We start from the raw sequence: 14091 nt of genomic DNA, 5'->3' as shown, positions 1-14091 counted from the left end.
TCTTCCATGATCTAATTAATGCTACTTTCCATATTTTGCAATGTCAAGATCCAGCCTAGTATGCAGAGAGGAGGCAATAAGGAAAAGAGTCCCCGAACAATTAAATTTTAAAAATCAATGCTTAACTAGCAGCAGTCCTGCTAAAACCAAGAGCAGTCACGGATGTATTAGCACACAAAGCCAGTTAATAGAATTGTACAAACAAAGGTCATTTGCAAACCTACAGCGGTAGTATAAACTTGGTTTTGCAAATAATTATTATCCACTCAAGATATGGTACTCTAGCCATTCAGCTCCCATTAGAACATAGGGGAGCTACACAGCTAAAGCCTTCGCAAAAAGAAAAGGAGTACCCGTGGCACCTTAGAGACTAACAAATTTATTAGAGCATAAGCTTTCGTGAGCTACAGCTCACTTCATCGGATGCCTTGTGCATCATTTTGAGAATATACCTTTTATGTGGAACTAATCCCAGTGGGGAGTCAGCACTAACTCGGGTGTCCTTTTGACCTTTTTCCTTTTAATATATTTCGCCTCAGTAGCAAAAGGTGAGAATGTGTTTTTCAATTGCAAAACAGATCATTTCATCAGTGGTTTTCCACGAATGTAAGGCATGGCCTGTAAAACGTACACGTGGAAAACGTAGACAGTCCCCAATTCAGACATTCATTTGACACTTAATAGATTTACAGCTATGCTTTTAGTGTTGCTTTTTTGGTATCCCTTTGAAACTTACTCATAATGGTAGGCCTCACTGACACCACTCTCCACAGCTGCTGGTATGTATGAAGCTACTGGAGTGGAAATGTTAATTATCATCAGCTACCGGAATTTCTCTAGGGACTACTTGTGGCCGGACATGTGCTTCTCTAAAGAACTTCAATAGGCTTTTGGAACACCTCTTACAACCAAAAACAGTTGTCTGAACGACTGCAAAAGAGAAAACCCTCAGATTCTATCTTTAGTGTTCTTTTCATAGCGTATGATTTGTAAAGTCTCTCAGTTTCCCTGGATGTAAGTTATTTAAATAATGTTGGTTTCAGAGTAGCAGCCATGTTAATCTGTATCCGAAAAAAAAGGGGTACTCGTGGCACCTTAAGAGACTAACAGATTTATTTGGAGCATAAGCTTTTGTGAGCTACAGCATCCAGTGAAGTGGGCTGTAGCTCACGAAAGCTTACGCTCAAATAAATTTGTTAGTCTCTAAGGTGCCACAAGTACTCCTTTTCTTTTTAAATAATGTTATCTACTTTGTGTACGAACTGAAAATTCAGTTGCCTAGTGACTAGAGTTGACATGCAATGTCTGAATTTTCATCTAACCATTTTTTAGGAGCATCTAAGTTGAAAGGCAAATGTACACACATTATTGTAACAAGAGATGCTATTGAGGGATATACCTGTGTTGATACTCTCCTTACTTGGATCAACTGAAATAATTAGAATACTGCTTTATGAAGAGAAAGAGCTACTTAAACTCCTTTGATATCTATTTCCATCACAAAACTGCAAGAAAATAGATGTGTCCTTCCCACTTTTGCTTTACCTCCTACTAATCAGTGGCATTTAGAGTCTAACCTTATTAGCCTCAAGAGTTTGATCTTATGTCAGAGAGGGTGATTGCCCACAGGGAACCTAAATATCAGTGAATGAGCTAGCAGAAGATAGGGCTCCCACGAAGGGAAAATAAAGCTTGCTGGGGAGCGGGAGCGGAGAAAAAAAAGTTTTAAAATCCTGACTTTCACTGTTATCATAGGTATTGCGTAGTAGCGCTTCAACATAGTAACCTATAACATGGCTTTTTATAATGGTGGAATCTTGCAGTCAAACTTCACAAGCTTCAAGAAAGTGGGCCTTTCTGCTTCTCTTCACCCCTAATTAACTGATTATTCAATAAAACAAGGCTGAATTTGATATTCACTTGTTTCCATGGCAATCGCAACCCTAGGCTTGATTTCATTATTGGCCATATATTGTGAAACTGGGCTGTCACTTTTGCTTCCAAACATAAAATTTGAAATAGTAGGGGGAATATTGTGAGTAGTTTGCTGGCTAACTTCTCTGAATCAAAAGTGTTCATGTTCTCAAAAGTGTATTAGTTGAAACTGCCATCCTTTCTTGGACTCATAGTACAGATTGATGCACAGGAAATTTTTCCTCTACCAAAATGGGGGTAAGTTTACTTTCCACTACATCCAGTTGTGAAACAGTAACCCATAATTAAGTGGGAAAAGGCTTCTTTGCTATGGTTTAGGAGAGTGTTAACAATAGTTGAAGTACCAGCATATTCAAAATCCACAAGTAGTGGTTAATTCCTTTTGTGATGAAGTTCTATAAAGCAGCATCATTTTTGTTTTTTGAAGGAAATTCACATTGACTACATCTAAGTGAGTGTGTTTAAATAAATAGGAACAGTCTGAAAAGAAGATGGGCTAGAGCCTATTAATTCTCTGGCTCAGCTGCTGGAGCCCCTTTAAGTTATATTCTTCAAATATTTATAATATAACTGCTTTGTTCCCTGTGTGGTCTGAAATGTAATTCTGAGTACAAGTGAATACACAACACAGTGCTGTTATATACAAAAAAAGTTTAATTGAAATACCTGTATAAAAAATATGATCTCCATACATTTCACACTGTTAAACAGAAGAAAAAAAAATCCAAATCCAAGCTGCACAAATGCAACCAGATCACAGAAACACAGCTATTAAAATAAATTAAGGTTTATGACTCTGCCACCCTACCTTCCAGAGCCAATACACAAAGACTGTACAATGTCAATAATTTAAAACCCTTCCAAATAGCATTACTTTACATTTCTGGTATAATACCAGATGAAGGCATACTAAACTTTAAAAAGTCATTCTATTTCCCTTAAATTAGACTTTGTACAACAACAATTTTCCATCTTCCAACAGAAACTGGTAAGGTCAGAAAAAAAATTTTGTTTTGTTTTTTGAACAAAAGTTAACAGGAATGCAGAAAAGAGTGTCATGGGCAAACCACTAGAATTCCCATGGGGGAGGGGGAAAAGCAGTGTTGAATATAACTCTAACCAAATAAATTAAGCAAATAAATAGCCACAGTTGAAACTGTGAAAGGTCTTCTAAAACTTCAAACAAATAAATAAACTGTATAATACATGGGAAAACCAAATTTACATAAACACATTATACAGGTATGGAAAAAAGTAAAGTCCTTGAATATTGCATTGATTGTGCATTTAAACATGCCCATACATACTTTAAGACTCGCAGGTTGACAAAAGGAGAGGGGCGGAGGGAGGGCGGGATTGAGAAAGGGGCTTCGCATGCCCAGTGGTAGAGATGAGATATATTAAAAAAAAAAAAAAGTGAATGTTCCTGATAAAAAAAGCTGATATACCTGTTCATATTTGTATGCAGGCTATAGGAAATATTTTGGAGCAGCAGAGGTGGGTTTGGGGGCAGGACAGGGACTGGCAGGAGTGAAATGTCTGTGTTCAAGTATTCCATCACCAGTGGATGGGACTACTTCATTCAATCACCGAACATGTTCTCCAATGCATCATAGGAGCTGCTTCCTCCAGCACTCAGTCTAAAGGGAGCAAAATCCTATAATGAACTGGATCTTCTTTGGACATACACAGCTCAAAAAAGAAAGTCCCACTGAAGCAGCTTTCAAAAAGGCACTCAAAAGCAAATAAAAATCTAGTCCAGGCTCTATGAGAGCAAAAAAGTTTACCATGTATTCAAGAGGTCACTGCTTTCTTAATAAGGTCAGTCTTTTGATTAAGTACTGGCCTGCAACTCCCAAACAACAGCGTTTCCAAAGGAAATTTCTCATTCCAAAGCAGAAACCAGCAAAAGGGGAAAATAAAATCAAGTCCCTCAGATAAAGATTCAACTACAGAATAATGAATGCATTTTTCTAGCCCCTCCTACGTATTGGCAGCAGCACTGTGGTCTTTCTGCTTGTAGCTCCCCTCCCATTGCGAGGTCCTTAGTGTTTCACAGACTCTCATTGCTTGAACTTGTGCTAGATACATCAGTATCAAGGGTCCGTAGCCTTATGTCACAGTCCTCAGACTTCACTACTTCAGATTTGTGCATCCATGCATGGTCAAAAATTTGTTCAAGTGTTGGTCTGTCTGAAGGCCTCAGTGAAAGGCACCATTTGATCAGCTGCTGACATTCTGAAACAGATGAGGTAAACAGACATTAGACTAGAAAGCAAAAAGAACCTCAAACAGAAAATCACCCAGTATCATGATTTAAGTATTAGCAATTTTTTTGTGCTCGAGCTCACCAGGTGATATTCTTCTCCTGAAGTATAACCGTCCTCTCAAGATCTCTTCATCTTGTTCAAAAGGAATGTCTCCACAAACCATATCAAACAGGAGCACTCCCAAGGACCACACTGTTGCTGACCTCCCATGGTATCTGTGGTATCGGATCCATTCTGGAGGACTATACACTCTTGTTCCTACAAATGAAAAAAACACCGCCACCCAACATCAGCAAACTAAGTTTTATTTTCTCCCCTAACATTTTAGTTGAGCTGCACATTCATATCAAACCACACAAGACTAAAAAATTCTAAATATTCAAAAATCATAGTGGGCCAAATTCATCCCCAGTGAAAGTCCAGAGCGGCTGGCTACAGTTACACCATGAACACATTTAGACCATTAGCTTGTGCTGTTCTGTTGTGATGAACAACAGGGTTTCCATCAGCTGACTGTTTACTAAGGCATGGTTCCCTTTCACTGACCATGTGGTGTCTACTGCATCACACCAAAAATAGACACAAAAGGACAAAGGGAATGGGGGGGGGAGGAAAAGGAGAAGAAGAGAAACAGAAGAGAAACTCAGGTCTACCTTATTACATACAGCTAATGGGCTTTATCCAATTCCAAGACAGTGTGAACACAATACAGACTTGCTCACAAATAAAATTTTTCAGAATAATCAAAAAAGGCTATTCCACAGCTCTGAAAAGGCTTTTAGAAACTGCCCTCCCTTGGCACTAGGCTGTTCCTTGGATACCAAACAAAAACTGGAATTTGTGATGCTGACGGTCACATGGCCAGGAGGTTCGGGTTTCACAACAAAACAGATGTTAAGTGCAGCAGCTGACAACAGAGAAGGGGAGGGGGAAGTCCCTCATCTATATCAGGCACACTCACAGCAGGGGAGGGGGGGGGAACACCAACACCCCAGCTCTTCCATCCATGTGCAAAAAGCATTTCAGTTTTCCTATATTAAAAAGCCCCAAATTTAAGTCATTTAAGGGAGATATATAATTTACCCCAGGATTTTAAATCTCCAATGCGGGCATCAGCTGGGTTGTGAGTAATTCGTTCAGATTACAAGTCAAAATACATGCATTGCATATAACATGGATGGGAACGCCTGGCACTGGTGAAGCCTCAATGTAAACAGATCGCCCTCTAGGAAAAACGCCTTTTCCAAGGCAGGGAAATATAAACTGCTGCGTCATTGCCTGGAATCGCTTCTTTCCTACTCAACAGATCACCCCCAAGCGCCGCCGGTGCACAGCTTTCAATTACCCGCAGATCCATGACCAGCTCCTACAGCTGCAGAGCCGCCTTTTGCTGTTGTCAGGAGCCAAAAAAAAGTGACTAACCACCACGCCGGGAGAGCGCATCGGGTAAGCTCGGGCGCAGGGCTTTGCTGCCTCACCCGCACGGAGGCTTTTGGGGGATGGGAGGGGCACATACCATCGAAGTCGGTGTAGACCGTGTCCTTAAGGATGGCTCCGGAGCCGAAGTCGATCAGCTTGAGCTCGCCCGTCCTGAGATCCACCAGCAGGTTCTCGTCCTTGATGTCCCTGTGCACCACGCCGCAGGTGTAGCAGTGGCGCACCGCCTCCAGGACCTGCCGGAAGAAGCCCCGCGCCGTCTCCTCGTCCAGGGCCCCCTTCTCGGTGATGAAGTCGAAGAGATCCTTCACCAGCTCGGGCCGCTCCATGATGATGAGGTAGCCATCGGGCCGCTCGTACCAGTCCAGCAGCTTGATGACCCCTCTGAAGCCGGAGCCCACCTTCTTCAGCAGGACGATCTCCAAGGGCACCATCGCTCCGCTCTGGGCAGCGGCAAGAAGCAAGGGCCGCGGTCACTCCCCGGGCAGGCCCGGCGGAGAAGCCAGCCGGCCTCCCGCCCGTGCCCACACGCACACTCCGCCCGGTGGAGGCGAACACCCCCCCCCCGGGCGCCGTGCACGGAGCCTCCCGCCGCAGCGCGGGGGCTGGGGAAGTCCAGCGCCGCTCCGCTGGGGGGCTCCGCGGCTGCCGCAGTCAGAGGGGGAGGAGCCGGGGGGAGAAACCCCGCCAAAATCCCCTCCCCCCCCCGTAAACAATAACACGGGCGCGGGCGGGGGACCCAGCCCTCTCGCCACCCAAACAATAGCCACCCAGGGTGACTGCCGGGCGGGCGGCTCCCAGCTTCTCTCGCACCCACCGCGCGGTTACACCCGCTCCCCGGCGAATACTTACCATGGTGCCCCACTCGGTGACTCGCTCCTTCACCACGTGCTTCACGGCCACCTGGGGGGGGGGGAGAGAGAGACCCGGCGCCGTCAGAGCGGGGTGGGGGAAAGCCTTCCCCGCTCTGCAGCGGCGGAGAGGGCTGGGGCGGCTGCGACGCGCGACCCCGCAGCCACGCACCCGCCGCCCCGGGTAGACAGCGAGACACAACTACAACTACGCAGCCATGACTAGCCTCCCCCCCGCCCCCGCCCCCTCCTTACCGGCAAGCCGTCTGCGATCCGGGTCCCCGCGTACACGGTGCCGAAGCCCCCGCTGCCCAGCACGGAGCCCACCTGGTAGACTTTATCGAAGGACTCCTTCTCCGATTTCGCTAGAAACGGGAAGACAAATTAAGAGTGGGGGGTTGGAGTCGCTCTATTATTCAGACGGCAGGACACGAGGCAGGCGCGAGAAAGCCCCGCCAGGGGAGCCGCATGGCTGCTCCCACCGGCACATGCAGCTCTTCCTCCTAAGCCTAGCGAGCGAGGGGAAACCGGGCGGGTTTTGGTGCGACACGCCGGCAGCGATCTGACAAGCAGCCACCCAGAGCCAAAATATCCAACACGCCCCACTGGGAGGGACGCGGACGCCGCGCACTCTCCCATAACAACCCAGCTAACAGGGGAGCGGTGCCCATCCCTACGCGGCGATACGCTAGCAGGGAATGTGACAGCCGAGAAATCCTCGGCGCTTGCAAACTCCCCGTTAAAAAGCGACGGGCACCGCACCGCGGCTGGGTCACAACCAGCCAGTCGCTAACTGCGTACCTGGTTGGAGGATTTTCACCGGCAAGTGATCCATGCTGGTGGGGTTGCAAATGTGAGCGAGGGAGCCAAACTTGGAGAGCAACATCTTCCAGAGGAGCCGGGGGGAAGGGGGAGGAAAGAGATCCTGCAGCGAAACGTAGAGAGTGTCCTCCGGGGTAATTATTCAATTAACGATCTGCCGGGGAGGAGCGGCGCGATCTCCTTCCCGACCCGGGAGGGGAGCTTTGAAGCGGCTGCCTGGGCTCCTGCTCTGCTCTCCCCGGTCCACCAGCAGCAGTTGATGTTGTAGCAGAGGCTGGCAGACGCCTCCAGAAACAAACAGCCACAAAGAATCCAAGCAGAAGCGGCGTGGAGCCCGTCGACAAAAAGCAATCAATAACGAGGGCGACGCTCTGCTTCTCCCACCGCCCAGCGCAGCTGAAACGCAACCGATGCCAGCAGGGCTGCAGAGGAAGTGGGTAAAATCCGCCCCGGCTAGAAGGACGCTCGCTCGGGGCCGCTGGGTGACTGCGAATTCAATCCAGCGCCGCAGTGAAGCCGTACCCTGGCGCAGCAGCAGCAGCGCAGCCTCCTCGGTGCCTGCTCACTTCTGAGCTCAATTACAGCAGGAGCTGCCTCTTAACTCTCAATGTTTTGGTGCGGAGAAAAAAGAGATACAAATATCCCTCCGCGGGGGAGTGGGAAAACACCTCGCTGTGCCTTCCGCATTTCTTCCCCTCCCCTAGAGCACACCGCGCTGGGATGTCTTCGTGCGCTCTCCCGCTCCGGCGGGGACTGCAGAGTCCCAGCCCACAATCAATACAAGGGACGGGGGGGGACTGGAACTACTTATTTGTAGTAATAGACGCGCAGAGTGACACGGTCTGAAATTTTCATCATACGCTACCAAAAAAAGGGGGAGACAGAGCAAGATTCTGTAATTTGCATTAACTTTATCAGTCAGCCAGTGAAGGGCCATCTTTTCAGAGGGGGTTACGGGCAGTGGCCAATCAGGAAGGGGGCTTATTTGCATATGCTGAAGTGGGGCCGGGCGCGCCTTTCCCCTCGTTTCTCCTTTCTGCCGGCTGCGCTGGGGAAAGGTCACTCTGCGCCGAGCTGAGACGCTGCGTCTGGCGCTGGGCTGGGAGGGAGATAAGGGGAAAGAGCAGCCGCCGCCGCCGCCATGTCGCCGTTGTGGGGACACCGGGAAGGGGAGGGCGGTATTCATGCTGCTCCTTTGATGGAGCCGCCCAAACCCCGTTTGGAAACCTGCTTATTTATAGCGCCGCGTTCGCTGGCATAACACATCCTGCTCCCTTGCCTATTATAGCTTCATTTGTGCCCGCCCTCTTTCTGCTGTGACTTCTTACTCCTCTCTCTCCCGGGCCGGCTGAGCTGCACCGCGCTTGGCGGTGGCCTTTGCTCCACAGAGCCTGGGTCCGAGCCCTTCAGCCTGCACCCCTGGGTCTTGGCTGCAGGGGGTCTTGGGAGGGCCGCAGCGGCTGTATGAAAGCGCACGTGCCTTAGGGGGAGCTAATGGGATTCCCTGATACGCGCTGGGAGACTTCAGTATGTAAGAGCCGAGCCTGCCCTTGAACGGCGACGAGCCCCTTCCTAGCTAGGCGGCCGTTCAGAATTGCAAGAAGCGCTTGTGTCCCCCCCGCTTCGCGGGGCTGGAAATCCGCACAGGCGCTGCCATGTCACACGCCGGATCCCGTGCGTGTGTCTGAGGCGCCTCTTGACGTCTGGCGCTGGCTGAGATTGAAAGGCAGCTCCTTTCCCATCAGAGGGCGCTGAGGCAACGAGAAATCAGCCGGGGGGGGGAAGCCGCATGGCGTCCTCGGGCGGGGCAGGCGCTCAGAGCTGCTGCCAAGTCTCGCTCGGCTGGGAGGCAAATCTAGATTCATTTTAAGGCAGTTTTTCGAAAACACCTCTCTCGTGAGGAAGGAATTTACAGCTTGTTTCAATGAGAACCAGCTTCGCTGAGTTTCTGCCATTTCCACCGAAACTGGAACAGCTTCAGCTGGGCCCTGCCTACAGGCTCAGGTTGGTTTAGGGCTTGTTCGCCAGGTCTGTCTAGAGACCAGTCCTTATTGCATTTGCTGGGTAGAGACAGTTGGATAGCAGTTTTAGGGACTACCTAAACTCTGCTTTCCAGTTACTGGTAACTGGGCTAGAGTTGCAGCGGCTGTAGTCTAAGGGCTTGTCTTCACTGCCGTCACTGCAAAAGTTAGTTGGAGTTAGTACAATTGAGTTACTGCACTTCAAAACAACACTGGAATTACACGCACAGTGATTTGATTAGCAGCACAGAGTGATTGGATTAGCACAATGATTGGATTAGTTGATGAACAGTTTTAACCCAAGCTGCTGCTTCCCCTCAGCATTACTAGGGCCTTATCTATACTAAAAAGTTAGGTTGACCCAGCTCCATCATTCAGGAGTGTGAAAAATCCCCCCGGAGTGGCATAGGACCTAAGCCCTGTTGTAGATTAACAAAAAATTCTTCTGTTGAGCTAGCTATCCCTTTTTAGGGAGGTAGACTAACTACATAGTCGGTGTAGGTAGTGTCACATTGAAGTACTAGGTTTCAGAGTAGCAGCCGTGTTAGTCTGTATTCGCAAAAAGAAAAGGAGGACTTGTGGCACCTTAGAGACTAACAAATTTATTAGAGCATAAGCTTTCGTGAGCTACAGCTCACTTCATTGGATGCATCCGATGAAGTGAGCTGTAGCTCACGAAAGCTTATGCTCTAATAAATTTGTTAGTCTCTAAGGTGCCACAAGTACTCCCCTTCTTTTTATTGAAGTACTACAATGCAGTGCTGTAGCTGTGCCACTGTAGCGTTTCAAGTGTAGACAAGCCCTAGCTCAAGCATCAGCATCACTCAAATTTCAAAGCCCCCAGTTCCCCACCCTCGACAGAAAATTCACACCCCTGAACGATGCAGTTAAACCGACTTAACCCCTAGTGTAGACAGTACTAGGTAAATGGGAGCATTCTCCCATTGACCTAACTACTATCTCTTGGAGCGGTGGATTACCTATGCCACAGTGAGGGCTTCTCCTGTCGGCATAGGTAGTGTCTTCACTGAAGCTGCTTGTGATTCATGAACCTGGGGAAGATAAGTGTCTGAATGCCTAAATTGAGTGTGGGGCCTGAAACAAAACGAAACAAAACAACGAGGGGGGAAGATTACCCTCCCTGATGACTTTTAGCCTAGTGGATAGGAGGCTCAACTGGGATGTGGGAGTCCCCCGGTTCAAGTCCTCCCTACTACTGCTGAAGAAGTACAGAGAAGAGAAACAAAAATGATTAGGAGTCTGGAAGAGCTTCCATAGGAGGAGAGATTAAAAAGACGGGGACTGTTCATTTTAGGAAAGAGATGACTAAGGGGCGATATGTTAGAGGCACAGTTGCCAACTTTCATACGCTAAATAAGCAGCCCAACTTTCACAATAAGCCAAAAACTAAGCTAATCCCATTTCAAAACAAGCCAATCCCTAAGAACCCCAACACTCTATGTAATTAGATCCCCTCGGCATGCAGTCTGGAACTGTGGTTGGCCCACTGTGCATCCCGACTCTCTTCCCCCCTTGCCCCTGCTTCCCCCCCCCACTGTTTTCCAGGAGCCAATCAAAAAAATGAAGCAACAAGCTACAAGCCAAAAACTAGCCAACAAGCAACTCACAAGCCAATTAAACCAAAAAAAAAGGTCCAATTTCTGTGTTTTTTCCCACAGGTTTGGCATGTTTGGTTAGAGGTCTATATAATCATGAATGGTGTGGAGAAAGTGTATAAGGAACTGTTATGTATCCCTTCACATAACACAAAAACTGGGGGTCACCCAATGAAATTAATAGGCAGCAGGTTTAAAACAAACATAAGGAAGCACTTCTTCACACAATACACAGTCAACCTGTGGAACTCATTGCCGGGGATGTTGTGAAGACCACAGGTGCCAACTTTCCAAAGTGCCAGGGGGTGCTTGACGCCTGGCTCTGCTCCGGCCCTGCCCGCACCCCCACTCCACCCCTTTACCCAAGACTCCACTCCCCCAACTTCTTTCCGCCCAGTTTCACCCCTTCCCCCGGGCATGCCGCATCCTCTCTCCTCCCCCTCCCTCCCAGCCTCCTGCATGCTGCAAAACAGCAAATTGTGATGGACGGGAGGCACAGGGAGGGAGGGGGAGGCGCTGTTGACCGTTGTGAGCCATTGGAGAGATGGGGGGAGGTGGCAGGGGGGAGGGATGGCTCGGAGCCACAGTCCGGCCATGATAAGACCTGGGTGGGCAGTTGTGGGGAGCCACGGTGGACCCTCCACCTGCCTGCAGCGCGGGGGGGTGGGACTAAGAGCAGCCCCCGTCCATGTCCCCAACCTGCAGGTTCTTTGCCCGGCCGAGGGCACGTGGAGGGTCTGCGATGCCGCGCGGGCTCCTCACAGCTGCTCGCGTGGATCTCCCCGATGAGGCTCTGGTGGGGGTGCCTCGGAGCCTCAGCCCCGCCAGATAAGTAGAGCCCTGCAAATCTACAGATATCTTCAGACAGTAGATGCGGATAGCTGCAGACAGTTTTTGCGGATCGCAGTCTGATGCAAATACACATTTCTGTATCTGCGCAGGACTCTATAAACCTTCCATATTGTTTGTGCTGCTCCTTTTGGTCTGCCTCAGAAAGTTCATTTCTATAGCCCTGAACAATTGCAACTGTAGGAAACATATATAAACTATTTTTGCCTTATTTGAATGTTGTTTTTCAACTGTAAATTGGAAGCAATTCAATGGTATTATGCTAATCTGTTCTTTGGTGTACAAACAATTTTTTGTGCACAAGGGTTCCTGACAAGCGTCAGTTGTGGTATACAGTAATATAGGAATACCATGCAAGCTTCTGCCTGCTGCCTAGGAACAATAACTGACTCAAACTTTACTTGTGGCACCTTAGAGACTAACAAATTTATTAGAGCATAAGCTTTCGTGAGCTACAGCTTGATGAAGTGAGCTGTAGCTCACGAAAGCTTATGCTCTAATAAATTTGTTAGTCTCTAAGGTGCCACAAGTACTGCTTTTCTTTTTGCGAATACAGACTAACACGGCTGCTACTCTGAAACCTGACTCAAACTTTGTTCTTAGTTATTACAGGGTATCTAGGTTCAATATGCTGTGCCACAGCATCAGGTATGTCTAATAAAGTTGTCTTGGCCTAATTATAGTGCTCCAGTGTAGGTAGGGTAGTTGGTGTAGAGAGCTCCTGTGTGAGATAGCCAATATGTGGATGTTATGTAGCCTGACTACAAGGAATGGTGGGGAAAATGGGCTTCTAGTGTGAAAAGCTCCAACTGAAGTTGATGAGAGCTAAGAGTGTTCAGTACCTCTGAAAAACAGGACCCAATTTATCCAGAGATGTAGGGCCTGTGCTCTAACTGAGTGGGTGGAAAGAGTGCGTACATAGAAAATAAGAATGTAACAGGAAAAAATACGGAAGCACTCGTTATGCCTCTTTTTTGAGCTCACTCCCAAAAAAGGTTGTCTTTGAATTTCCACAATGTTATTGCTATAGCTGACCTGTACAGATTACTTTGTTCTTTATGGTTACCCCCACCCCATATAATAATTTAAGCTGAAAAGGAAAATACAGTTTAGATTTTGTCTTCAAATGAAATCTTCATCACAAATCCCATAATAGCAGTCAATCAGACTCCAACAGCAGTAGGGCAGCCAAAATGTGTTCTGGGTTACAAACCTTTTTGGCAGTTATATTGTGTATTTAGATGGACTGATGGTGCAGTCATAACCTCTGATAATTCTTCCAGTGTCTTCCTTCTCTTGATCATCATTGTTTCCATCTTATTTAGACTGAACTTCAATCATTTAATTGTTGTCTAGGTCCATATCCTCATCATGCACATGGCAAAATAAAATAAAACCACCACCTTTCAGGTGAAAAGGATATATGGAGCTGTGTATCATTAGCAGTAGACTGATGTCAGCAAGGCAGTGATGCCTCACAATCTTTCCATGTGACCTCAGATACACATTTAGCAAGAAAAGTGTCAATGAAACCTTGCAGAATCCTGCATGATAGGGCCTTTATGGTAGATGAACAACCTCTCAAACCTGCCATTTGAGATTTCTCAGAAAGGAAAAACATGGTCTTATGGGAGAAAAACACTTTCCATCTCTGTCTGTGAGATCTGGCAGGTCACCAATACTTTGTAGTTGATTATGTCAAGGTCTGCCTATAGAATTCACTGAAAGTCACTGAAAATACTTTTATAGGAATCTGGAAAGGAAGATGACATCAGAATTGCTATACTACAGTCTTCCCAATAATTGTCTCTAAAAATGATAAGTTTGAGGAAGCTCAGTGATTGACAAATAACTTTTTCACCTGAATGACCTTGTCAGTTACTGATCAAGAAGCCATCACTTGGCTTTAACAACCGTGACCTTTTGGGAGGTTATTAAGAAGGTTGTAGTAGGGCAGCTCCAGATTCTTTTGGTTTCCTATCAGTCTACTTTTAGGCCTGGACATAGTACAGACACTGCATTAACTTGGTAAGTTATCTTTTGGCAATGGACAAAGGTCAGAGGTCCATGTCCCTTTGATTAATCTTATTAGCCTCTGATACTGTTGACAGGTGTGGCTGATCTGCCTGCAAGATCTGGCAGACGTGGATGGGACTGTTCTTCAGTAATGTCATTATTTCCTTTCTGAGAAGTGAGTCTAAAGGGCCTGCTCAATTTTTTTAAGTGTTATTGAAATCACATCTGTCCAGATGGAGACATTAACTTCATTCATAATGGTGTTTAAATCTCC

At 47.3% G+C, this 14091-nt stretch overlaps 1 protein-coding gene across 1 annotated transcript; it reads right to left on the bottom strand.

Annotated features, from left to right (window-relative positions):
• Positions 1-2569: 2569 nt before the first annotated feature.
• Positions 2570-9382, bottom strand: PIM3 (Pim-3 proto-oncogene, serine/threonine kinase). The gene is made up of 6 exons (XM_038385014.2): positions 7295-9382; positions 6749-6858; positions 6495-6545; positions 5722-6085; positions 4287-4463; positions 2570-4173 (listed from the first exon to the last, which is right to left on the bottom strand). The coding sequence occupies exons 1-6, from the start codon at positions 7377-7379 to the stop codon at positions 3989-3991; spliced, it is 972 nt and encodes a 323-aa protein (XP_038240942.1). The 5' UTR covers positions 7380-9382; the 3' UTR covers positions 2570-3988.
• Between the last annotated feature and the right edge of the window lie 4709 nt (positions 9383-14091).

The sequence above is a fragment of the Dermochelys coriacea genome, chromosome 1 (genome assembly GCF_009764565.3).
Source record: "Dermochelys coriacea isolate rDerCor1 chromosome 1, rDerCor1.pri.v4, whole genome shotgun sequence".
NCBI classification, from domain to species: domain Eukaryota; kingdom Metazoa; phylum Chordata; order Testudines; family Dermochelyidae; genus Dermochelys; species Dermochelys coriacea.
This window is presented reverse-complemented; position numbering and strand designations above follow the sequence as displayed.